General features: G+C 43.9%; 1 protein-coding gene across 8 annotated transcripts; it reads left to right on the top strand.

The window, feature by feature from the left end:
* Positions 1-799: 799 nt before the first annotated feature.
* Positions 800-25,151, top strand: LOC104149208 (uncharacterized). Of its 8 annotated transcripts, XR_011134846.1 has the most exons (8): positions 10,650-10,718; positions 13,004-13,034; positions 13,827-14,105; positions 16,177-16,428; positions 20,001-20,138; positions 20,731-20,850; positions 21,530-21,815; positions 22,536-22,710. XR_011134846.1 is itself a non-coding variant. In XM_068910000.1 (7 exons), the coding sequence occupies exons 1-7, from the start codon at positions 815-817 to the stop codon at positions 22,694-22,696; spliced, it is 1,032 nt and encodes a 343-aa protein (XP_068766101.1). In that variant the 5' UTR covers positions 800-814; the 3' UTR covers positions 22,697-25,151. The 8 variants fall into 8 exon arrangements, 6 of the variants coding, with proteins under 6 accessions (XP_068766101.1, XP_068766094.1, XP_068766113.1 ...); XM_068910000.1 differs by lacking the exons at positions 10,650-10,718; positions 21,530-21,815 and adding an exon at positions 800-865 and having other exon boundaries at positions 22,536-25,151; XR_011134847.1 differs by lacking the exons at positions 21,530-21,815; positions 22,536-22,710 and adding an exon at positions 20,498-20,659 and having other exon boundaries at positions 20,731-20,836.
* The last annotated feature ends 1,509 nt before the right edge of the window (positions 25,152-26,660 follow it).

Here is a 26,660-nt window from a genome sequence, read left to right on the forward strand (position 1 = left end):
TATTGTGATTGAGTACTTTTGTGATTTCCCGGAACTGAACTGATTGCTCAGATATTGCTACAGCTGCAAAGCTTCAGAACATGGTTGTTGCCTTATTTTTCTACTCTTTACCTAAGCAGTTTTTCTTTTGGTGAAGGAGAACTGCAGGCCTTGAGTAAGCTCAGTACTTTGTGCCAGGAACATGAGCCTCTTCATGCAAAAGAGCCATAAAAAATTTATTTTTCTCCCCCTGACCGATATCATGATGTGGCAGCACATCTGATGCCCGGAAGTACCTTTCTTGGGTATGCCGTTGCTCATTGAGCAGTTGCAATACCCTGCAATTTTCAAGCTGCCTCTAAGCCTCTTCTCATCCTCAGTTGCTGGGCCAAATTGAGACATCTGAGATCAGATCTCAGCTGCACCGTGGTCAAGAAAAAGTGACAAACTGATTGTGGTTAAGTGGCATAAAGTGGTAGATCTCACTGTACGTCACTTCTGAAGTGGGCAACTGTGTTAAACACGTAAGCAGAGATTAGATGTGAGAGAAGGGAGCAGGATGGAGCAGGAGAAAAAGCAATTGGAAGGAGAGCAAAAGATTCTTGCAGAACATTTTCCTGACCTCAGGGTTCCTGTTCTTTCTGTTCATTAGTTCCCTTGATAAGCTGAAACTTTCCTCTTCATGCTTCTTTAGCCAATGCAATGAATCATGGTCTGGAGGAGATCCCCTTCCTTTGCTGCTTTTTTCCAATTAGCCCAGCCCGTCTGATTGCTGCTCTGTTCAGGAAGCCGTATGGGAGGAACTCCTACATCGTGAGGGCCTTTTTTGGGGAAAATGATTCCCCTCAGAAATAAGTATCTTAGCAGCACATTCTTTCCCTTCCAGGTAAGCTACGGTGTATGTATACTCGAAAGTAGAATGATGGAAACATGCTAGGTTGCTGCTTGCTGAGACTGCAACAGAAATGTGGGGGATGGTTTTGAACAGTTGGGTCCGGATTTCATGTATCCACTTGCAGTGTAGACAGAGTGCAAGGAAAGTGTTGCTCAGATAACTCTCTGGTTCTTCTCTGAGGGGTAGAAGGAATACCTGGGGGTTTGGTGTGCCTGCTCCTTTTCAATAGGTGCCCAAAACACGGAATACTTTTTCCAACTCTGTAAACATGGTGTGAATACTGCAGGCCTGGAATTCTCAGGCTTAGATATAAATATTCTGAGAGAAGCTTTGTAGTAAGGCAGTATTTGCAAGTCAGATCAGTAGAAGCAGCAGTACTAGAATATGTGCACAGCATTCACTGTATGAACAATGCATAAGCTAAATCTAATGAAGTCATGGAAGTCACATGCTTCAAGGCTACATGTAATGAAAAGTAAGCAAAAAAATCACATTACCCTCAATGTGTTGAATTTTGAACAAGTACATGTTCCATCATGTAAATATGAATCACTGAAATCCTCAGTTAAATACTCTGGTTTTTTTGAGCTACTTAAAACTGTTGCAGAATTCAACAGTTTGTGCAATGCAGTAATTGCAGGTGTTCAAGACAACTTAACTTTCATTTGCAGACAGGAGCAGTAGCCTGTCTTTCAGCTAAGACTGGCAATTGCGACTCAGTTCTTCTAAGTTGTTTCACTTCCTCATGCTGCGTTCACAATTGTGCTAGCGAGCGCTGTGCAGGAACTGAGAGCAAATTCCCTCTGCGATATACACATCCAGGTTTCAGTCCTCCATGGTGGTGTTACTCAGACTTCAGAATGTGGTTTTTCTAAGGATAGCAAAGTGTTACAGGAGCATCAGTTCAGGGTTTCTCATATCTTCCCCCTACTCCAGTTTAGGTAAGTCATTATGACCATACCTGTGCTACAAGAAAGTACATAGAGGTAGAAGGTAAAGAAGAACTTGCACTCAGCAAATGTTTTGTTACCGTGTGTAGCTGACTTAAGATGACTGTAATGTCTTTGTAATCCAGCAGCATTTCCTGATTGGAGATAAATAGAAGCAGCAGCATTAGAATGTTTGTATGGCATTAGCTGTATGAACAGTGCGTAAGCTGAATCTACTGAAATCATGGAAAATTAAGCTAATTTTCTTTATTTTCTCTAAAGAATTACTTTTGCCGGAAGCGGTAATCACAGTTCTCAGAGGCAAATTAATCATGTCGCAGATCGTTGGGAAATAATCCTTTTAGGGAATAAGCGTGCAGTTTACTAAATAAATGAAGACATCCTGAAAGTTCTGCAGTCTTCCACGTTTCTGCTTTGTAAGGATTTATATTGTACATCAGTCAAATGCTGACCGACAGGCTGTGTACCATTGACTGTTGTTGCAGAATGCATCTGTTAGCCTCCGAAAGGTACAGCTTAGGTTTGTTTGCTATACGGAAGGTGTGACCTAGGTTTCCCACTCAGCTGGGGGACTTGGCAGTCATAACAAAATCTTTCAGTAGTAGTGGAAAGAGAAGCTAAATCTGGAAACTGTGAAATGCAAAGATGTTTTCACTGACGTAACCATATGAACATGGCTTACTGATTGTGCTGGGATGGATTTGAATCGTTTTTGGAGGCAGGAGAGGGGAAAAATACTCTAAAGGGTCAAAACTCAGGGGCACTGGGAGAAACCATGTGTGTATGTGGAGCAGTCCTAGGTCACTTGGTCTGGGGAATGTGGAATTTGAGAATAGTTCAGGAACTGCTGAAGGAGAGCTGAAGAGTGTTTTGCTTAGGGAGTTCTAACATGGCAAACTCCTTCAGCTAGGAGCATAGGATAATTCAGGATGGAAGGACCTCAGGAGGTCATGCAGGCCAACCTCCTGCTCAAAGCGGGGTCAAATATGGGGTCATGGGCCAGGGTATGTCATTGCAGTGACCACTGAGGGATAGAGTGTCAGAATTTGAAGAAGGCAATGAGATGGTGTGACATCTCTTATCTGAGGAAGATTTTAGTTGTGGAGGTAACTATATTGTTCTGTGACTCAAAATGACTAGATTATCTTGTCAGTTTTACTATTATGTTGTGAGTATTTGGAAAGAGGTTTTCTCAGCTTTTAGCACAAGTCACGCTTACATTTTTTCAAAAATGTTTCCACCACTGCTTCTGGAATGCTGCTGTAGTGTAAGTCAAATGACTTTGGAAGCTACAGATGCCTCAATAAGGCAATGGAAACTTTTACATCGCATTTTCTACTGCTAGTATCCAGTCTCATCAAAAGGGTAAGGGTATTGTTATATGCGTATTGGTCTCTGTGACGTACAATTTACTGTGAGAGAACAAAAGATGAGAGAACCATTTACTGATCAGTGATTGGTTATCCATCTGAGCCCAGAGCAGCCTAACTTGGCAAGGAATTGGGTGGGATGGGGTAAAGTTCTGCAATTACACAAAACTGGTGGTGGGCTCTCTAAGAAGCACTTGAAATGAGCCTCAGATGTGAAGGTAGGTCTGTAGACCCACCTGGCAGGAGGTGTATGTGTTTCAGGATTCTTACGTGCAGGTCTCTAAGTATACTTAAGTGGCCTGCATGGTATTTAAAATGTGTACATTGAAGGTTCTTGGGTAATCGTCTGGCTCTTCCACTGTCTGCAGTTGACATGTAGAACTGTATTTGGCTGTTCTTCCTTCTGTGGGAAGAAAACTCCTCATCAGTGGTCATAAGCTTCCACATGCAGAGTGTATGGGTTGCCAAGGGAACTTTATCCATCTTCAAACAGGTGGTTTGAGTCTCTTGGGCTGCACAGACAGGACAGTGGCTGTGCACCATTGCTGTAGATACTAATGCAATTCCTGTACCTGCCTAAGAGTTCTTTTAAGGTGATGCAGACTCTGGACACAGCTGTTTTTAGATTTTGTCCTGATGAGAGTGCCTGTCTGTGTAATAAGAATATCAAGAGTCATTTGTAAACGTCTTATGCTGTAGTGACTTGTACAGGGCGTGCTTCTAAGGAGCAGCATGCCTTGCAAATGCAAATCAGGTTTATTGGATTTGTTTACATTGGCTGAAACCACGTGGTATCTCTTTAGAGAGACCTGGGTCTCTTCCATGACCAGTGGATTGTTATTTATTGATTCCAGTAAGGAAATGATTCAAGATAGCTAAATGTTCCTCTGTGCGTTCTTTGCCTTAACGGCACATCAGGCAGACCTCAGATAGCATAGGTGCTGATAAGCAGACAGTATCAGAGCAGAAATAATTTTGGTGTATCGCCTATCTTTGGTAGCTTACAATGTGTGCCCTTGTTGTTCTTGGAGGGGGCAAGCCTTGTTTGTGTGCTGGGTTCTGTTGTGATTTCTCAGTAATATACTGAAAGTGGGATGGATTATTAGTCAACTCATGACATATCTCAGAATATGCTTCTTCCAGCGTGAATCTGTGTGTGATGCTGGGTTTTAGTTTTTGTGTGATTAGTTCTTAGGGGAACATGGCAGAAGTGAAGCAAAAAGAACCCCCAGTTTGGTTCACTGCATTGCAGTTTGTGTTTGAAGGAGCCTGAACTTCTAGGGAGGCTATTCTAGGAAAGAGCAGGTGACCTCCAGTGCAGGAAAGTTTCAGTTATAAGTACATGAGGGAGTAGATGGGATGCGATGTCTTAGAGGTAAGAGGTCAGAGCTTCTGCAGGAAATGAACACTGTCCTCAATTGTGTTTGCATAATGGCAGAATGCTAGCTGGGATCCAGCATGACTGACCTGTAGTGACCTGACTTCTGCCTAAATTGTGGAGGCCTTGTGGTGTGACTCATCTAAAGAAAGTGTGCAAGTTCCTGAGGTCATCCCTGGGGATGAGCAGGTAGTCTTGAAAGCCTTGAGGAGGACATCCTGCTGCTGTAGACACCTGAGATAGGCAGGCAGGGCCTTCTGGAAGCACCTAACCTCTTTTCTTTCTGGAAGGGAGTGTTACTTAAAAATTCTTTCGGGACTTGTTTTTTTACAGAAAATGTTGCATGTTTATCTCAGGATATGATGCCTGTTTTGCCTCGTAAAGCATCAGTGGATTGCAAGGCATTTAGTTAAGTTCTTTAAACATCAATGTATTTTTGATCCTTTGCAGATGCAGAGCAAATGAAGACAGTAGAAACACTTTTCCCTGAGATGATACAGCCGATCAGGAGCAACTTTGGGATACAGCCCCTATATCCTGAACTTCCAGTTCCATTTCTAATCAGTTCTACATAGCTATCTTCCCAGCTTTCCCATAACACTTCATTTTCTTGCTCAGGCATGTATTGCGCTCTAGTAACACTCCCATCAGGTTCGCTGGTACTAGAGAAACTGGAGCAGAACTGGAGAGAGCTGGAGTAATTAGCCTTCTTTAGACAGCACTAGATTTCGTGTCCCTTCTAATGGGACCTTAGTTCTCAAGAGGGCACAGAAGGAGGATGCAGGACAGTATGTTGTCAAAGAAATCCCTACGATCCATATGTTTAAACTTCCATGATGTAAATGTCAGTCTCACATTGGCCTTCCTGAGTTTCAGAATGCTTAGATCTGGCAATACTTTGGTTATATTTCCATGCAGCTGAACAGCTTTATTGCATTGTGGTTTGGACCTGCTCAAGGATCAGTCCATCAGCAGAGGACTGGGTATTGTAATGTTCCACCCTCCCTCATGTTCAGACTTGACCCGTTTCTTCTGCTGTGGACTAAACCATTAGTCTAGATGGCCACGTCTGCTACTAGAGAGTATCAGAGAAATATCTGGCAGCCTTCTGACACTGCCAAGTACACAGAAAAATTACTTGCACTTCCTGAAAAATCTTACTCATTTCATATTTTCAAGGTATGCAGGAATTACCTAGTTGAAAAAAGCCATATTTAATTGGCTGTGTTGGATTCAACCAGGTGCTTGCTGGTTTTCTTAGCATGAGGTGAACAAGGACTTATTATTCTGCTTTTTAAATTCTGATGTGTGTGCTGAAGCTGAGTTTCCAGGCTGCATGGCTTCAGGCTTCCATGTGTTCAGTTCTGATGCTATACAACAGTGCTTTTCAACTTCTTTCAGTTTGTGGACCCTTAAAGTTTTTCCATTGGTGTTCTCGTCCCTGTCCAGTGAATTTCAGTCTGCTGACAGGAAGCCTGTTTTTTTAATAAATACCTTAGTCTGTATTTGCTAAGCACTTACAGTGGCAGTGCAAAGTTAGCTGAGCTGGATGTGTTTCTGATCACAGAATATAGCTGTACTTTTAAAAAGAAGCTTCTTAAAGCTCCTTGTATACTCTAGAATTTACTGCCTGCATCTAATCTTCCATGACAGAGTGGAGAATCGCGGTTGTAACCACCTGTGATCTTGTGGTTGTAAAGCTGTTCTGGTGACTTTTGTCCACATTCTGTGCTGTGTTATAAGATTTTTTTTTTTTTCTGGAATGACCCTAGCATTAGCCTATAAGGCTAAGATGTTAAATAAACCCCACAGAGAAAAATTAACCTGTGAAATCTCTTTGCCTTTTTAAGTAATATTTATGTAGTTAGGTTGGAGACAGCAATGTTGGTGAAATTTTCCAAATTTTCCTTCCAAGTTGGGATTTTGCCAAGCCCATTTTCCTTCACCAAAATGATGCAAGGCAAAGCAAGGAGAAACAGGAAGGGAGGATGAACAAGATGGTCTGGTATGTGAGGAACGAGTGAGTGGCTGAAGAAGAATTCTGGTTGACAGGAATTGACAATTTGTCAGACGTTTTTGGCCAAGTCCCCAAGAGCAGGCTAGGCAAAAAAGTGAGCTGAGGTTGCTGGCAGAATTACCCAATAACTGCCTCTGAGCAAGGCCCAGGTGGAGCCAAATGGGGGCTGAACTTCATCTGAGTCTTCCAAGTTGTATTAGAGAATAAAGTAAAGGGAGGACACAATTGTCCTGTACCAACCTGTAGCAGCTTGGATTCTTAACTTGACTTCTGGTGTTGTCCAGTCACAGAAACAGATTTTCCTCTGATTCCAGAGAAACTGGCCAAAGCCTATAGACAATAGGCATTGCATTTGCTGTCATTCATGTGATTCTTCCAGTCAAGTTCTGTTCGTGTAGCAGTATGAAACAAACCATAGGCCCAAGTAGCCCTGTAATATGTTTTCAAATGCAAAACATTTCACCCTGCACACGGTTTAAATGAATGTAAAGTGTGTACTCTGTAGCAGTTACTGCATATATAGACTTTTCTTTTTCTCTTCTCATCGCGGGTCAAAGTAGGAGAGCCATGTCAGAGGAACTGTACGTGATGGTTATGCTTGGTTTGGACAGCTGGAACCCTGATGTTGCTGTTCATGTTATTTGGAAGTAAAGTAATAAGGGAGCGACCAAGAGGAGATGGCAGGTGGTAGCTGACACCGAGACCTACAGCAGCAGAATTCGTGCCTTCCTCAGGGACAGCCTGGGTCTGTGCTACTACACAATGCATGTATGTGGGCCAGTATGTGGCAGAAGTGTTCTGGCAGGATAGTGTACAGCTCTGCCATCAGTGCGTTTACCTGGAATTCAGCAGTAAGTATACCCCAGGACCCCAAGAAGCAGTGTGGTGCAGTATGTCCTTCATGTGTCTGCTTCTCAGTGGACCTGCCTAGATCTCTACCCCATAGCTGCTCAGCAGTAGTGGAGTTGGGGCTGCATGGGGATGAGGGCTCATGACATCTACCCTGGAGCTAGCTGATGGCTAGAGAAAAGCCGAATACACCCACAATTATGACAGGAAGAAGAAGGAGGCCTCAGAGTGAAAACAACTTGTTTGTGAGCGAAAATCTGATTTCCTTTTGTAACCCTGATTGGTCTCGTTCAGCAGATGAGAGACCTGGGAGAGGGAAGCTTTTCTATAAACTGTGGGAGCTATGACAAACATGGGCTTCCACTTGTTAGAAGTGGGAGCTGAAGATATCTCTCCAGATTGTCATTTCCATGTTTTGAAGACATGGGATTTCCCTGCTCTGCATTGCACGGCAGGGAAGAGATCTGCTCTCTGAGTATTTGACAAGTGGGCAGCATATATACATCAAATTGAAGTGCTACTGTGTGTTTTCTACTTGGGTTATTTTGAGCAGAGGCCTTCTGTGGATTAGATCCTCCATTTGCTCCTGGCTGCTGTTCAGAATCTTGTCTTTGCTGCCCCTTTAGGAGCCTCTGTGCCGAGCACTGTTTCTTGAACGCTGCATTTTAGGCAGAACAGCATCTGGTTCCTTGGGTCCCAGAAAGCCTCAGCATTACACAGCAAAAGTGAATGTGGTTTTAGGAAGCATAAGACAAGGGCTCGGGGCATGTGTCTCATAGAGATGTACCCGAGGCATGGGAGAGCTGCTGCTGGCGGGTCTTCCAGGTTCGTGTTTGCCTGTGCCTAAGAATGGGTATCTGTACAGGTTTCTTTCTTTTTGTCAGCCTTGTTGCTAAGTCCTTCATACGACAAAATCCTCATCTGTGTTTGGAGTATCAAGGATGTTCCTTTTATCCCTTGCCGAAAGCCAAAATTATCTGCACACGCTCTGAAGAAAACAGAGCATTTCCTTGGGTTTTCCATCTGTCACCAAAGGCTTAATAATGACCACAGGGTAATGTTGGGAGTCCTAGAAATCCTAGCACCTGTCTCTTGAAAACATTTCCTGCCATGGCAATATTAAGGGCTGGAGAAACCAGGCATATCATGTCTATAACTAGGTGCAGAGCCTTTCTTGTAGCAGTTTGTAATCTCAATGCAAGTTTCTGTAACTCATGGATTAATTTAAATGGCCCAGTCACAGATGCAGGATCTCTTGCTGAAGTATTGGTGTCAGTTGTGTTTGGAGACAGGAGAATGGCAGAAGAACTTCTAGTCTGACTCAGAACAGGCTTTCTTATCATCTTGTATGGTGGAAGCTGGAGAAACAGTGAGACAATGTTTCTCTTTCGCTCTTTTCCCCAACAGTGGACTCTGAGTAAATCTCGCGTCACGCTGCTCATGAGCAGTCGTGTGTCGGTAAGAGCTGAGTGTTGTCTCAGGGCAGAGAACCAACCCTGCAGAAGCTAAATGGATTGAGCAGAGGGAATTCACTCACAGATTCTGTCTGAGGCAGAAGTAGGAGGATTGTGAACTAAAGTCCAGTTTCCTTAGGTCTTCCTATTTTGTGTTACTCAGCATCCAGGTGAGAGCTGGTAAGGAGAAATTACTTAGATGCCACTGTTTATGGAAACTGTGATGAGTGGATGATTTCAGGTGGGGAAGAAAGCCGCAGACCTGTTTCTGGCCTGGCACATGAGTTGTCCCTGCTCTGGTTCACGTGGCTAGGAAGAGCACCTAATCTGTCAGGCATCCTAGCGCACAGGGGTATGTGAATCCATTTAAGGGAGAAGGATGTGCAGTTAGGGTCTGGGTCAGCTTTCAGAACTGGCTGCAATATGTCAAATTAGGCCTATTGCCAGCTGCTGTGCAATCTCTCAGTTCCCTTGCTCCTCCAGGACCACATAAACCAGACACAGCTGGCTGGAAGTCCCATATCAGGCTGAGTGGCTTTGTCTGTTACCTTGGCTAATAACAGCCCAGCTGCTGTCCTGTATAACAATGCCACGGCAGAGCGTGTGAGGCAAGGGCCAGTGGAACACGTCTCATGCAGAACGCACGGCCTGTGGTTGGCCTGATCTTTGGGGCTGTTGGGGAAATCCTATGCATTTCCGGGTTCCTAGTTGTCTGTAGCTGGGAGTGTGGGTACCCATACATGATCCTTTCCATTCTACAGTTGTGTGGGGCTACAGAGTCCAGACCAGAGGTCCCTTCCTCTGAATGTAATATAATGGAGTACTCTGATTATGCATTTCCACTTCCTGAACAAGAAGTGAAGTAGCTGTGATCTTCATAGCTTCACAGTGTTAAGAAATGAAATGCATGACAGTTGATGAGCATTTAAGCATACGAATTTGTGTTTATCTATGAGAGTTTACTCACTGGTTTTGTTGGTCAAGCAAGAATTCAAAGTCCAAGCATATCTCTCTGGCTAGTTTCATTTAAGAAAGAAAGAATTCTTATTTATTTATTTATTTATTTTCCCCTGCATCTTCAGCCTATAATCTCTGGGTCCTGTTGGCCCCACACAGAAGTTTCTCTGGCTTGCCTGCTGTTCCTGCCTTCTGGCTGTTCAGTTAATTCTTATCAGGGTCACAGTGTGTTCTTGGAAGAACAATTTCTTGTGCACAAATAGCTCTTGATGTGGACTAGACAGGGAAGTTAATATCGTTGTAGGCCTCTCAGTCTTCCCAGTCCCGTATAATCCAAGTTGTACAAACCTGGGCATGCTGTTATGCGGTGATGGTCATATAGTCTTGTCTTGGGGGAATTGAAGAGTGGACCATGTGCAAAAAGCCGTATTTTCTGGCCCAGGGCTGATGCTGGAATGGAATGCCCTGAGCAATATGTCATAACTGGTTCTCCGCATTGCTGCAGCCACAGTGTTACTTTTCATTTTGGTGTGTTCATTTTCTGGCACTTAGTTCTACCATCTCCATCTGTATGAAGCTAGGCATGTATATTTCCCCAATTAATGCTGACCTGCATTAACATAGTAAAAATTGGTGCACTGCTTAAAGTTACCAGTCTTTTAAAGATGCGCAGATGACATATGTACAAATTCTCTTCATAATACCACAGTTTATTTCCTACTTTACTTTCTCAGGTTTCTCAGTTTCGTGTGCTCCATTAATGCCTCATGTCGTATAAGGAATGAATCGCCTTTCTCTGCTATAAGTGGTTAGTGATGCCATCAGTAGCTGGAAGGACAAAATGGTCCTATGAGTTTACAGCTCCTCAGGTGAAAATATTTCATTTCACCCTCCAACTGCATGTTCTGTTCTTTTCTTTTTTTCTTCCTTTTTTCTTGTGGTTTCCGTTAAGCCTCACAAGTTTTCCTACGATAATCATACAAAACTTTATGCATCTTTATAAAAAAGGGGAAGTGATTTGTCTGAGTAGTCAAAGGAGGTGTGAGCCTTCATTAGTTCATGTTAGATATTAGTGTCTAATCTCATGTAATAAAATTTCTTTATGAAAGAAATCTGAAAGGATTGCTGTTACGAAAAGACTACTGATTTGTTGATAAGACTGCATGTGCTGTCACTTTTATCCAGGCTGTGGTTTCCTTATTTCAGCTAGTGAGGATGTGAGGGACAGAAGGAGCCTGATGGGAGTTAGTGCCCCGTACATCATCCAATATATTAAGCAGTCAGAAGTATTGAACTCATAAATGTACTCATTTGCTCTGGAGTCACTGAGAGGGAGACTAAATACAGGACACCGCAATGTCAGTCGTGCAGAGTCACTTTAACCATAGAGCTACAGGAGAAAGGCCATATTCTTATTGCATTTAACAATAAGCAAATGTGCAAGTCTCAGTGAGATGAGAAGGTGAACTTTTGCTGGATTTCCTTGTATACAGGCCTTTCTGAGTAGGGGTTGCTTTTCTGCGTTTCTGAATGTTTTGGGGATTTTACTTTGAAGTGACACAAGCCCATGCTATCTTTGTCTCTTGCCTCCACCACAGCTCTGCAGCCCTGAGCTCAGCACTTTCCCTTCAAGTATGAAGGTGAAATGAAGGTGAAAGTGCCCATCCAAGGATGATGTTTAGCCTCGGTCTTGCAACGGTATTGGAGAGAGATTTTTTTCCAAGTAACTTAAGCAGCGTAGAAGGAAATGCAAGTGTTTCTTACTGTAAATACTTTTCTCTCTCCCCATTGCTCTGCGCTACTGTGCCTGAAGATTCGCTTCACTGCTTTTCTCTGAGAAGGCTATTTCTGTCACATCTTAGATCAATTTAGGTCTGTCTTGCGCATGTATGATAAAGACAAGATGGTGCTGCTGTAGCCTTGAACAAGTTCATAGATTTTAGACACTGGGAACAGGAGATGAGATTTAATTGTCATTACTGAGAAGCTGGAGGGACTGAAACCACTGGCTGAAATGTGGAGTTCCCAAGCAGAGCCAAATTGTTTTGAAAAAGAATATAAACCACAACACAAGGCACTTAACAGTTTCTTAGAAATGTGTATGTACATAATTCCATAGTGTGGAGCTGCCTTAATGGACTGTATGTACATTTGTGTTCAGATAGCACAAAAGTATAATATTCTTACTTGCATTCTGAACTTGTCCCAAGCATATCTGTTAAATGTGTCTTAAATGGCTCTAGGCTCTAGTGCTATGACAGACTTGCTCACTGACTGGAGGAAAGAAAGCCTGTTGGTTTTTTCTGTGCAAGTGTGGAGACCATATATTAGTAATGCAGCAGATTAAGTCATCTAAATGAGTGTGAACAAAGTATCTGGCCCAGTTACACTGGTGTGGCCCTGTAGATAGCTGGTTCACAACGATTCTTCAGATTGGCTCTTCGCTCCTCTCTGTGAGCTGCACTCTGAATAGTACTGGCGTGGCCTTCGGTTCTTTTTGAGTTCAGTTTAGCAGTCGAGGTCAACTTAGTGTAGCCTTGATTCTCTGGGGTTGCTCGGAGCTATGTCCTGCGTGACGAGTACCACCTGGTCCCTTGGAGAGCCAAGGGAAGTTTAGACAAACCACATAGCCTTCATCTACATCTGACAGTGTTCAGACTATCAGTGGTTGATTCTTGGTGCTTCAGAAAATGAGCTTATCTGTATACATGGCACTCTATCTGACTGATCTTTTTTCTCCCATTTGTGGGGATACTGTACTTTACACTGGAAAAAGATGGAAGAAATAGGTGTTTCCCTTCTGCCTATTCTCTGCGTTAGCATATATCTAAATGGGTAAGTTGACCAAGAGAGCTTTTTCTCCTCCTCACCTTTCAGTCCCATTCCTGCACTTGCAACGAGCTTCAAGGTGCAAGACTTTGCAAACCACATCGCGGCTCATGTTGCTTGAGTCTGAGTTCAGTCACCCAAAACCTTGCAGGTGTATTTGAAACATTATTCAATCTGTCCAGTGTAGGTTTCTTTTTTTTTATTCTTACTTCTGACATCACTTCCTGAACACTATATTCACTGAGCTCTGTAGCCAGAGTGTCTTCGCAGCATATGATGCAAGGAGCTCTTTAAAATGGATTTCAACTCTGCTTTTATCTTGCAGTGCCTGCTCGTGATAGTAACTGTTACTGATGGTAAGTGTGTTTTTTTTTTTCTTTAGGAAGCTGGCACAGATTTGTCTAGGTGAGCAGTCATCTTAATCTTTCATTGGGATCTTTAAAGGGCTCTACAAGGTTTTTGGAGACATCAAATAGTGTAACTGCTAATGCATGAAAGGGCATTCAGACTGAAGTAAGACAGATTATTTTTTCAGTAAACTAATGATAATGAACAGTATAGTACTTCCTCAGCATACTGCATCTGTAATAGTGTTCCAATGGAAAACTTAAGAGCTTTGTATACAGAATGCTGGTTTGAGTTCCTAATGCTCAGTATGACCTTGGGTCAGTCCCTGAGCTGCTGCTGCCCTGCCATTTATGTGTCTGATTTGAATGCAGGGAACGTTAGTTTACAGGGATGCTGTGGGACTTGTCCACATTAAAACTATAACAGTACTTCATGTCTTTGAGTAAAAAGAGCGGTGCAAGCAGCAGTTATTTCTGCTACCATCTGTGCAAAGTACAGGGCACTAATGCTCTGAATATCTTTCTCCTCAGTTCCTCATGTGAACCTCAGGGAGAGAAAATCACTGTTGAGACTTCTTGTTTCCCTGTGTGCGTGGTGTGCATGTCACTGTTGGGTTAGTAGCGGAGAAAGTTGACCATTATAGAAGGTATACTCTCAACCCTCCCATTCTTCTGATTTTCAATTATTGGTGTCCCCAGCCTATCACTGGGGTGGAGTGGCCTTTTTGGGAGACAGCCAGGAGAAAGGGGTGGGTGGACTGGTGGACCAGCTCGCTACTGATGCTCTGTGCTTCTTTTCAGTCTCTGCTTCCAGGATTGTTGCACTTAGCGGCAGCTCAGCAGTTTTTTCTCTGGGAATTCAAAGCCTGCAGAGCATCTCTGAAATGAGCAAAGGCAGTGCAAAATGCTCGATGGCTATGTTGAACAATACCTTGTTGGCCAAGTGCGGCACTTCATATGTTAGATGTCTGAGCTTACAGAATGGTTCTCTGGTGCTGAGGAATGTGGAGAAAGAGGACGAAGGAGAATATGAGTTCGTTTTTCACAACACCAGCAGATCTTTTATGCTGGAAGTGTCTGGTAAGTAGCCTTATTAGAAACAAATAGCTCTCGAACCGGAGAGCTTGGCTAGAGGCTGCTGCCTTGCAGTTCTTAAGAGATCTCTTGGGCTCGCAAGGAGCTATAGGTGCCTCTGGAGCAGCAGGCATATCTTTGTAAGCCTTTAGCAATGCAGGGAACAGAAATAGTGTAAATCAAAGGATGCTTTTTGCATCCATGTTGGTCTCCCCTCTCTGAGCCTTATTTAAAGTAGCTAGTCACTTCAGGTGTGTGCTCTTTTTCTGTGACTTAAGACAGCCGCATGAAACGTTTGTAAAATTCAGTCTATGCTATGTAGGCATGTAGCTGGAGATTGCAGTCCATTTCCAGAGTACTCCTCCTGGTGGCTCTGAAAAGCTCTTACTGTGCCTGACGCCATTTTGCTACCTGTAGATAAGCTTTCCTAAGGAATTAACTCTACCTGACATGGCTCTGAAAATGAGTCCTCTGCATGTCTGGTTTGAGGCATGCTAGGTGCATTTTTTTCCACTGCTTCATCCAGTTAAGAAAAGGTATTAAAAGAATCCAAGTGTGACACTGATTCTCAATTGCCCCCTTGCAGCTTAAATGTCAGCATCCTCTGAGTTTAGAGATTAGCAATAGGTACCTTACCTTACCATTTTCCCTTTTGTCCTTTTTGTGGCCTCGGGATTGCTGTACCTGTGGTCATTTGTCTGTGGAGTAAAAAGACCACAGAATCAGTAAGGAGAGGAAGCAAAGTAGCAAAGTCACTGTGGTGCAGAATTCAGCTCATTGCCTGGGGTGGTACAGAGAAGGCTTAAGTAGGTTTTGCCTGCTCCTGGATAGTACTCCAGATAACAAGTGACCATTGTTCTGGTACTTTTCTCCACCTTTCCTTTTACGGAGCTTTCATTTACACAGGTTTCTAAGAGAAATTGAAGTGGATGAGTTTAGTGAAAATGTTAGAGCAAACTGAGCTCACTAAAGACAAATTAATCCTTATGCCATTTGAGCGCGAACAAGCAGAACTGCCACAGAGTAGGTCAAGGGTGTGGCTCCTTGGCACAAAGATCGGGGTTTAGATGGGAAGTGGGAAAAAACTGCAGAGAGAGCCTGCTTGTAACCTCTATTTCAGTGAATCTGTGTTGTGAGCTTTTATCTCCTTCTGTCCTGTTGCCATGCATAAGTCAGTGAAACAATTTCCCAGCCAAGATATTTCTAGAGGTAGTGAATTTTAGTTGAAAATGATGTCCTAGTTGAGCAAAGTGATTTCTTAACTAATATGAATGTATGTTTGCATCAGTCCTCAGTGTAATTCTTAGTGATACGGTCAGAAAGCCATATGACTTCACTGCCTAGTCTGTATTTGCAAAGTGGCGAATGTGGGGAGACAGGTTGGCTCCTTGTAGTACGCTGAAGGAGAGAAATCCAGGAAAATGTAACATGATCAGTGATTCATTCCTTCAGTTTAAACTGTCCCTGTGTGGGTCATCCCGTTTACAGGTGTCTTGTATTGGTACTGATGTTGGACATTGATTGCACTGATTTCCATCTAAAATGGAAGAAGAGACAGTGGCAGCAAAAGTACAAACCTTGGCAAGGGGAGGACTAAATCTCCTCTGAAGCTACATTTCTCTACTGATTGGCCAGCAGATGTTTAAAGTGTGTCCGCAGTTCCCATTTCATGGGCTGATGTTTTGAACTTTTCATTTTCAATAAGGAAAAAGAAGAGACACCACGTTTTTGTGGAATGCAAATACATTTAACATTGAAATAGATGATATGTCTCAAAACAGGGGATATCAAAGTTGGTCCTAATTAATCTGATATACTTTGTATCAGGTTACTTTAAGAAAACAGGAACCAAAAGTCACTAACAGGGTTAGATGAGCACTGCTATGTATTGCAGAGCTGAGGGCAGGCACTCAAGCGTCTTACTCAGTCTGGTAACTTATCCCTTGCTAATAGCAAATGTGGCGGTAGTAGGACTCCTGGTAAGGGAAACTTCTGTCTGACTCACTATTGGCTGCTGAGTCAACTCAATGCATCTCTCTTCCCTCCCCATCCCATTGCCTCTCTGTTGCGTGACCAGAGCCAGCCGTTAGTATACGGTGCTTCCCTAATGGAACCGGAGAGTTGTCCTGTGATGTGATCGGCAACGAGAGCACTGGGTTTATGTGGCTGCTGAATGGTGCTGCACTGGATGCCCCTGAGGCTTGCGTTAAGGATGGTGGGAAGAAGGTTCGCCTGGACAAAACTCTGCCTGGGGACTTTGTCTGTGAGATTCACCGTGGGAATGGCATCACTAGGAGCAGGCCCATTGCACTGTCTTGTGACTACTATGGTGAGTAACAGCAGCCACAGAGTATCTCCTTTCAGTCTCTTGCAAAGGAAAGCAGTGCAGGAGTTGCTGTCTGTGTGACAATGAGCTCTCCTGTTCCAACAGCTGCCTTCTGGAATTGCCACACTCTCCCTTTAAAAAGTGTCTGTTCAGCTTCCTCTGTTCTTGCCCTGTCTCACCCTGACAACCTACAATCACAAAAAGGGTGTGTTCAGGTGGTCCTTTTACCCAGTCCTGCTGCAGGAAAGGCTCTCTCTATCTGCGTTTTTGTACTTCCCAGGGATGGAGATCTTAAACCTCTGTGTCAGTTTAGAAACACAGGTTGCTTCCTACTCTGACATTCATCCAGTCTGCCTTCCAGTTTCTGCAGCATCCACTAATTCAGCCCTGTTGCTGCTGGATTCAGCTGAGATGTTTTGTGCTGTCTCTCTCCCGCTTTTCTAGACAAGCTGCACAAAAATATGCCAGATTATACAAGCGTCTCCTTAACAAACCACATCATTAGGGATCATTTATTTAGAAAATTGTAGGATGTTTCCCTACATGGGGACATATGAAAAGGCTATGATTTTGTTTGTTTGCAGATTATTCATAAGTGCTGACTGTTTTGGTTGAATGAGGCCATAGTTTAATGAGAAAGTAAATCTGGATCCTAAAACTGATCAAAACCATTAGAACCTCATGATGCAAAGCAGTGGTCTGTATTGTCAGTTCACATTTATTACAAATGATTGATCAGGTAACTCTGAATGTGATTTCTCTTTTACCTCCAGCAGTGAAGATGTTTGTCCTGTGAGCAGAGATGACCATCAATACTATGTCAAGTGACGTTATTTAACCATAGTGTTTTTGACTAATGTAATTGTAATCAGCATAACTAACCCAGCTTTGCTAGTAGAGAAATTGTACTTTGCAAATAGCCCCCAGTGTCCCACAAGACTTTGCCATTTCAGAAAGTGTCTGAGTCACTCTGTAGCAGATCTGATACTATCTGTTCTTTTACAGTCCGCATACAGTTGCTAGGAAGGAAATATGCTGACATACACCCTATATCATGTGTTGTGGCATTCAGTAGAAATGCTGTGGGCTGTTCACACCTGATCACATTGGTGCTTCTGGCTGAAGTACAGGTTTGGCGTGTGTGATTGTGGAATAGTGATCTTAATTTTGTGTAGTTAAATTGATCAAAGGCTGTTCAGTGTAGTCAGGTCCAGAAGTCAGCTGAGGCACTGGGGAACAAGAATGCAAATGATCATGAGCTCTGAATCAAGCCCAGTGATAAATCATGTGAGTGCTGACGGCTACCACTGTTTACTCTGGGTGGCTGCCCAGAGTAATGCCCTGGCTGTAATGTCAGTTCCCTGTTTCCTCCTCGAAAGCCCACAAGGGCATTTAGTGGTAGCTCTACTGGCATGCACACATGCATGAGCATGTTTTTGGAAGGATATGAAAGCAAGAAATTAGCAGGTTTTTTTGTGGCCAAGTGCAACCATGTTCATAAAAAGTGAACTAAAGCAGTTATGGATACCAGTGAAATGAATTGAAAAGATAAATGAGTTCAATTAAATCAATTAAAGATTAATTCATTATTTTTGTGAGTTTCTTGCTCCAGGCAAATGGCTGAATGTAATTTTCCATGGTTCTGCTGTAGGTGTAAGGTCTCTGTAAAAGTACCTATTTGGGCAGCCTGCTGGCTGATGACTCTGAATAATAGTTAACATAAAACACTTCAGCATGAATATTCTACACTTCGGCACCCAAGGGCTCTGATCATGCAGGATCTAAAACCAGTGGCTCAGAAGTTAACAGGTCAACATACAAATCAGGAAAATCTTTTCCAAGTTTTATTATTGCTTGTTAGGTTTCCAATTATTAATATAATTTATCTCAAAATGGCTCTTTTAACAAATGACAATGTTTTAGGAAAAAGTATTCAGGAAAATATTGCCACCTTATATTTACACTGTTGACAATATTCTCTAGGCTTTCATCAAAAAAGAAACAATGATTAGCGAAATGATTTCTCATTTGTTAAAAGTTAAATTGCGAGTATAGATTTTTAAATGTAATAACTATTCCTAAAGAGACTGAAATGAGCGCTTTGAAAGTATATCTTTTTACACGTAGAAGTGGCTGTCTACAATTTCTCTTACTGTTCTCCAAGCGTGTGGAATACTAACTACAACGTGTGGTACGTCTTGGAACGATTTGAAATGTTTCCAAATCTTTTGAGATACACAGCTATTTGTACATAGCAATTTGTACTGTGTTCGAGTGCCAAATGAGCTGATGTGTTTTTACCATGCTATGCAAATGTGTGCTCAGCTTTGTAGAACAGGCAAATTGTGCTAGTGCAGCCGTGCTACATCCAGTTCAGGAACTAGATCTTCTTGAGCTGTCCTAGAGATGTCTAAACAGCCTTGCCCTGAATTTAGCTACTGTTTTTTGAGAGTTACAAGGTAAATGAAGAAAGTTTGTTCAGGTAGTCTAGTTATTAACTGTTCAGGTTAGCTAAGCAAGCTACTGTAGTTAGTCTTCGTAGTTACTCAGACAGGACGACAGATCTTGTTCAAAGGGAGCGAATAGCAGGTGAAAAGAAGCCAAGTGGTTATAAAAGTGATGGCTTAGGTTTACAGTACTTCTAAGGAATTTGCAGGATTGTGATACTTGAGTTGTATGGTGTGTGTTGGTTTTTTTTGTATTGGGAAGAAGAGTTTTGCTACTGACTGCCCCAAGTTGGAACAAATCATCTTAGTAAAAAGGCTCTGTATGGATCTCTTTTCTGTAAGTCTGTGATGCCCTCTACCTGCCTCCCTGTTCATCCTCTCTATAGCTACGACGTACGTGCAGATCTGACCTGTCAAAATGCATGTATCTGAGCATCCCTGAGCAAGAGACTGGGAGCGAGGTAAAATTACTGCCAACCTGTGTGGCCTTCTGCTCAGCCATCTGCAGCCTTAGCCTCCTGCTAGGAATTTGGTGTGATCTCAGGTGGGGAAGGGAAATAAAGAGAAGTCCTTCCATGAGCTGCAATTAAGTTGGTTTCCTGTGGCTCTGACCCTGGTGGCTGGATTCTCTGGTGTCTAATAAAGTGCAGTCTTTGATCAGGCTTCCCCCTTGAGGTTGTTACAGTCTTAATACTGCCGTTTCAAATGGATTCTCTGGGGCCTAATATGAGCTGAACTCTGCAGCATTCAGCAGTTTATGCCAGTTCAGGTTTCTCTTCTCTTCTGTGCTGACTATTTTCATAAAACTTTCTCAAACACACAATCTTTTATAGAGCACCTTCTCTATTAAATTTGATTGAAACTTGCAAATTATCTTCAAGGTTTTGTTAGGCTGAGTAGGGAGAAATGGACAAATGCAGCATAACTGCACAAGCCTCTTAATGAAAAATTCTGTACCATAATTAAGTGAGGTGCCATAAATTATGTGCCGCAGTTCATGATTTTTGCCTAGCTCCCCTGTGCCAGACCAAACTTACAGTAATGCCCACAGGGTCTAACCTGGCTGCAGGGTTTCTGCACTTTCGAGGAAGAAGCCTATCCAACTATAATGCTGCATCCTTCCTGCAGGAGATGTGCTACAGAATCCGTGGTTCTTCTACATCCTGTCGGGATGTGCAGGAGGTGCGGTCATTCTGGTCATTATTGTGTCTTCAGTTATATGTTGCTGCATGAAGAGGAAACACAGGTTCATCCCAGTGCCTTCAGGTGAGTGGAGAGCACTGTCTCCTGGGATGCGTTTCATGAAGCGCTATGTCTGTGCCAGCTGGGGTTGAAATAGTATCAGCATAAAACTGGCCTCAATTCTGTGGCTACTCTTGTCTTCTATTTAGCCCTCCTTGGGCCCAGTGGAGCAGAACCTGCTCACTGAGAGGCAAGTGTAACATCCAGCATGGTCTTGAAGAAAACCTTACTTTTGCTTTTTTCACCTCATACTTGCTCCTGCATGCTTCTGGCCAGAAAAACAGCAAAACCTTTTCTGTGGGCAAAAGAAGTCAGCCTCATTCTTCAGCTCAGGTCTTGTCCTGAAAAGACCTGATAGCTACTGATAGCAGCTCTTTGCTCAGGCCCAGCTGGACCACCTCAACCTGCAATCCTGCTAGCACAGCTAAGCCAGTCTCTGGTAGCGTGGTAGTGGCCCCCTGAACCTGGTGTCTGTCTGCTCTGGGAATGGAGCCAGTGCCATGTGAGGAGGAGGCACAAGTGTGTGTTGACAGTCCAGCTCTGTGGTAAGTATGCCTGGGCCAGTGGAATGTGGGGGGAACCTCTTTCCTTCAGGTCTCTGATTTTCCTTTTACAGAGGAGGAAAAGGATGATGGAGTAGCCATGTCAGTGGTCTCCAGTGAAGGTGTGAAGAGCCCCCTCAGTGGAGACCATGTTGATGCTCAAGCTGTCCAAACTGACTGCCGTCCAAAGCCAGGTGGGTCCAGTGACTTGTTTCAAGTCAGATAAATAACCTGTTCAGGAGAAAGGAGGACGAAATGGACGTGTGTGATGGGGGAGGAGCTGACTGGAAAAAGTGTGACTAGTGTAGGGTAGGTACCCTGTGTTCTCAAGACAGCAGCGATTTCAGCAGGTCATATAACCTGCTTATTACTTGTGGTCTGTTTCGGCGTATGAGTAGCTCTGCCTTCACCCATTTGTGAGATGCAGCGGCAGCAGAGGGTGCTGCCAGCAGATTACAGCCTGTCTGTTCCAGTATGCCCTGTGCTACAGTAGGCATGTCTCTAATTAAAGAAAAGCAACCCCCTAAAGTTTAGCAGTTTTCCTGCAATTTTTAAGTCACCCCTTCTCTACTTGTCAGTTACGCTTTATAAGAACCAGCATTGCTTTAGTAAACAGTTGTCTTCAGGACAGCATTTATCACTCTGCTGAGCTGTAAACAGCTAAATCCCATCAAAGTCAAAGACTCTTATGTGGCTCCTTAAATTGGCGCTAAAGTAGGAATACAGTCAGATTTTAAATCCTTCGTAGAAATCAGGAGTTAAAAATACAGCTTTAATATAGTGTGATCAAATGAATGCAGTGGTAAAAGCCTTTCAGAAATCTGCTCTAAATGGTTGATATCAATGTTCCACTTTTGCTTTACATTTCCTCAGTTTTACTTCATAAACATAAAGGCTGGCAGCACCTTCCCCAGTAATGCATCGTCAGCTGAAGCAGATCTTGCAGAAGCATTGTTAATTCAAGCAGTGCTACATAGGTCATAAGCGTGGTCTCAGCTCTGCTGTCTCTACCTCTGGTGTCCTTCACTGTACCATGCGTAGCCTCTCACCAGCTCAGCTGTCCCTTTACATGAGCTGTCCTTGAACGCTTCCTTGTCCTGCCTTCAGTGTCCTAAAGTGCTACTAATGAGCATGGCCTAACAAAGAAAAATAAAATGTGGTAAGTTGTCCAGGTCATTGTTTAACGTTCATTATTAGCATGTTACACGTAGAATTTTTTTGTTTAAATTCCACATGGTCAGCTTGACTAACAGAACATTCTACAGTTAAATTTTCTACAAACAAGCTAGCAAAAGCAGAGATACATGTGCAAAACGTTTAGGTGAGAGCATATTAAATATTTGTACTTTAGCCTACTTTGATTACTCAGACGTAACTAAATTGATTTGACGTAAGGATTTCTTTTAAATGGTGTTCTGGCCTGGTGGGCCCAGAGGGTTTCAGCACACGATGAAGAGATGGAGAAAGTCACGATGAACCAGTCAAGAAATGAGCCCTTAAAAAAAAAAGGAATTTGGTTCCATCATGCTGTCCCATGAAGGTTTTCTCGTTCCAGCAGTGATCAAGAGGACATGGAGTAGTGACAGAGAAACTCACTTGATGCAAAAATGAGCAAATCAGAGGACTGGGGTGGGGGGGGGAAACGAGAGTGAAGATAATGTTTTGGTGATGTTGAACAGGCTACTGTGCAGGATGGGCAGTTGGCATGGGGTCAGGCTGCACACACAAGTTTCTGGCAAGACTGAGCAGGAGTGCTGGCACATGCTGGAGGAGCTTGGGGAGCCGGGACTGAGCTGGCTATGCAGCAAAGGTGGGAGGATTTCCATGGAGATGAGCAAGGGTACCTGCATTTATAAACCATTTCTCCCTTCTTTTGCAGATGCTGCCCAGACTGGTCAAGATCTTGAGCCCCAACCCTTGATGGAAGAAAATTTATTGGTGGAGGCTGAGCCTGAGGAAATGCCAGACCCAGAGGTCATAGTTGATGTTGAAAACCAGGGAAATGCATCAGACTGTTTCCCAGATCCAACTGATGCCTGATCTGGCATGCTTGCTGTCCCACCCTGTCCTGAAGCCTATGGCACCAGTCCTTTGCGTCTCGTAGTCTCATTGTGTGTAAGAGTTGATCTGGAAAAGTACACTGCAGGAAAGCCCTGAGGTGTCAGGCCTGCTAACTTCTTAACAAAAAAAAAAAAAAAAAAAAAAAAGAAAGTATGTGTGTGGCTTCAAGACTGTACAGCTGTGGGCTGACAGGTTCACCAACAAATAAAACTGGGCAGCTCCTTTATGCTTTGTCCGCTAATAGATCTGCACTTGAACAATGGAGCCCAAAAGGCAGCCTGAAGTGAGATGGGTAATTCCTCCTGCTCCCTGCTCACCCCATGCCCTTCCATGTCTTTGCCAGCCTGCAGTTCCTGAAAGGAACAGGCATGACAGGCAGATTGAAGCAGCATGCCAGTCCCAGACCAAAGCAAGAATCTGCCAGTCGTTTTCTGAGCAATCCTGTTCTTAAGAGATTTCCAGACATATTTCATGGGTCCTGCAAAGAGCTTGGCAGAGGTTTCAGCTAAGTATATTATGCTTCTCTGAATCCGTCCTCTGAGCTCCAAACTCCTGTGTGCTTAGGCCTTTGCTATTTACTGTGAGGTCAGGAAACATGATACAGACTGTGACTGTTTGCATACATATCGCAGAAGAAATGTTAGATTGCTTATGTTTTGCTGTGCTTTGGTGGTGGGGGGGCTACTGGTTACCCTTCACCACAGGTTAACTGCTTGGGGGATGGGTGAGTTAAAACAGCTGATTCACTTGCTTACTTGCTTTTAGCAGAAGGTTTCCTGGGGGCTTGGGTGTGTGACTTTGGCAGGACATTGATTATACTGAGCTCATTCATCAGTGCAAACCTTAGAGCACTGGTGCCTTTAGTGTAACGGTTTAGCTACTGTGGGCTGTTTAAGCTGGCTAATTGCCTGTATATGTAGGTTTTTTCTATGCTGTTTTATCTTCTCTGCTGTTTTATCTGTACAGATAGTAGCAATTTATAGAATCTCTTAAGTTTTGCTGCTACACACATCGTGTTCTGCTTAGGAGAGATTGGGGAAGTGGGGTAGCAGCAGTGGGTCTTGGGCAGCGGGTAGGTGAGTTGCTGGCAGGGCTGCCAGGGGCTGCAGGAAGCGCTGTCAGAGCAAGGGTTTTACTGTGTAAGAGTATTTTGCTAATAAGAAGCAAGGGACACTGGTGTTAAACTATGTGCCAGCCTGGGGCTGCAAAAGCAAGGTCGAGTAAAAGCAGGTGATACAGATTGGGACTGAAATGCGTGGAGAAGTGTGTATTGTTTCTTTCTTCCCATGTTCTGTCCATTTTTTTCATCATGCTGGCATTGTCACCTGAATCCCTTGGAAACAGATTTAAGATTTGCTTTGTAAATATTGCCCAACGAGGTCTGCAAGTACCCCGGTGAAGAAAAAAGCAAAAGCATGCCAAACACTTCTCCACTTCTGGGGGAGCTAGCAGGACAGTTATATGCTCACCTGAAAGTCTTTTATGTCTGTGTTTATGGCAAAGCTCTATATTGGTTATACCCAGCTGTAGACTGGTCATGGTGTTGTTTCTTTATTCTAAGACTCTGTTTTAAAATCTTTTGGATCTTGTATGCTATGTTGGTGATGATTCACCCTGTCTGTGCTTTTTAGGAATGCTGTAGTAGTCAGAGTTTCAGCAGCAAGAGGGGGATAATTCTTTTTCTTATGGTGTTGTGCTATCTCCTTTCAGTGTAAACATTCCTTAAAGGCTGTGAGTTAAATGATAAGAGCGTGACACTGGTTACTTGGGACAGCATGGTGCACTGTCTAGATCGAGAGACAGCAGTTGCCCTTACATAGCACAGTGACACTGAGTGGTTGGGGGCCAGAGCAACAGAAACTGGGAGGTGTAGTCAGCTTTGGTTGTGTTTCTCTTCTGCACTTTCTGGCAAGTGCAGGCAGGGGACAGTCAACTCCAGCACGTGCTTAACCTTGGGGGCTGAATAGTGCTCTGAGTCACGCTGGAAAAGATGTGTTTTCAGACACTGCAAGCAGGGTGAGGTGTCAGCTGGGCCAACCTGCTCTGCTGGGCTGGTGCATCTTGGATACATCTTGCCCTAGTATTGCCATGCTGCTGTCAGCCCTGGGAGGGCTGTGAGCAAACACTGGCCTAGGTATGCTGTGACAGCACTGTCACTAGTGTAATCCTTGTCTGGGAAGCTTTTTTCCCACAGAGATGGGAATCAAAGACTTCAGCCATCTTTAGGAGGCAGATAGATCATGCTGGTCTTCCTTCCTTCTCCTCTGAAGTGCCTGTGTGGCAGCTGGGTAAAGATTGCAGTTGTTGTGGGGTCAGGAAAATATTTGTGCAGCCTGTACTTAAATTATGCTTGTTCGTGCCCAGCTGTTCTCATTTGTGGGTTTTTTCCCCCTGCACAGTGATTTTGTTCCTAATAAAAGTATCTGTTTTCTAACTTGTTTTGGAAATGTTTAAGTTGTGTTACTTAATAAATGCTTCTTTATGGTTTTCACTGAAAATGCAAGGAGTGGTCTCCATATTTCCACCTGGCCAAAAAAGGAAAGATGACGACAACTTAAATTCGGTAGAGGTGACTGGATAGTTTAAGGAACAGAGATCAGAGGGACGTTGTTTATAAGTCAGTTCTGGAAAGGCTGTAGGACAGTGACATATAATTTGTTTGCATGAGAGTATGTGCGTGCGTGTGTGTCTCCACATGTGTGCGCACTAGCAGCACACCAAACCTAGCTTTGCTGCATTGCTGAACCGTGAGGTGGGGTGAGGTGCAGGAGGGAGATGGCCTCACTTTGGGACCAAACAGGGAATGGCCTTCATGTATATAAACAATTCTACTTGCTATTTGTTGTGCAGAAGTTCTGTCTCCATCTGTATCTTGTTTCTTTTTGGTGACACCTGTCACCTTAGCTGTGATAAGGGATGCTTGCCTACACAATTTATTTTGCAAGGAAGAGATGGACACTCTCACACTCACTTGGACACTCTGACACTAGCCCATAGGCCAGTGGACCCAGACAACGGGTAAAATCAATGTCCTGATTGTCTGTGATCTCATAAAGTCCCTTGACTTTACCATTTTAGGGTTAGCCCTGGAACAGTGGCACGGTTGGACATAGGTGATCCTGTCCTGCCTCCTTGTGACTCTGGCACTGCAAGGAGTCACCCACCTGGATTGTTGTTGCTTTCCAGCCCAGATACGGCACTGCATCACCCAGACAGCAGAGAGGATGCTGTTGGGACTGGGGCTATCTGGCAGAATAATGCGTATGGTGCTGTCGAATTTGACTGGAAACCAGGATCTCCGTGCTGTTTCTTCAGGGTTTCTGGCAGCCTTGGTGAGGCTGTGCTGTGCCATTCCTGCCCTTTGGGTTGCTCAGGGAGCCAGGGTGGCTGTGGGACAAGGGTACTTGTGTGCTCCTGGCACCTGCTTGCAGGGGCTGAGAGATGTCACTGCTAGCAGCTGTGGCTCGGTAGGCTGGAGGCAGGCTCTCAACAGCATGGGCCTGGCCCTCAGCACCTGGGTGCCTCCATGTGCTGCTGGTCTCCTGTCAGGAGCTGGTGCTTTCCAGGGAAGGGCAGCTCAGGGGCAGCTGCTGCTTGGGCTGTTCTCTTCAGTGGCTGGTGGTGGGGACCCCTCGTGCCTGGTTTCCCTGCCTGTGGGGGGGCTGGGAGTAAGGCAGGGTCCATTGCTCTGTTAATTGAGTGCTGGTGGGACAAAGGGACCTCTGCACTGTGGGAGATGAGGGTGTTTCAGGATGTAGTTTCTTTCCAAACTGAGACAGGCTGCCAGTGAATTATAGCACTCTACAGAGTCAGCCTTTACATTTGATTCCATGTCAGTTTTGTGGTGGGAAGAGAAAAATCTCACTCCCCTTGTACCATATCCTAAGCAATAAATGACATGAAACAAAATACATAAGCACTCTTTTCATAATGCAATTCATGC

The sequence above is a fragment of the Struthio camelus genome, chromosome 1 (genome assembly GCF_040807025.1).
Source record: "Struthio camelus isolate bStrCam1 chromosome 1, bStrCam1.hap1, whole genome shotgun sequence".
Classification (NCBI taxonomy): Eukaryota; Metazoa; Chordata; class Aves; order Struthioniformes; family Struthionidae; genus Struthio; species Struthio camelus.

Bases quoted from the DNA above. Each gene is read 5' to 3' on its own strand.
- LOC104149208 (XM_068909993.1), top strand. From the start codon at position 10,665: ATGCCATCAGTAGCTGGAAGGACAAAATGGTCCTATGAGTTTACAGCT. The intron at 10,719-13,003 runs GTGAAAATATTT...TTTATCTTGCAG, and splicing joins ATGAGTTTACAGCTCCTCAG to TGCCTGCTCGTGATAGTAAC. The intron at 20,139-20,730 runs GTGAGTGGAGAG...TTCCTTTTACAG, and splicing joins GTTCATCCCAGTGCCTTCAG to AGGAGGAAAAGGATGATGGA.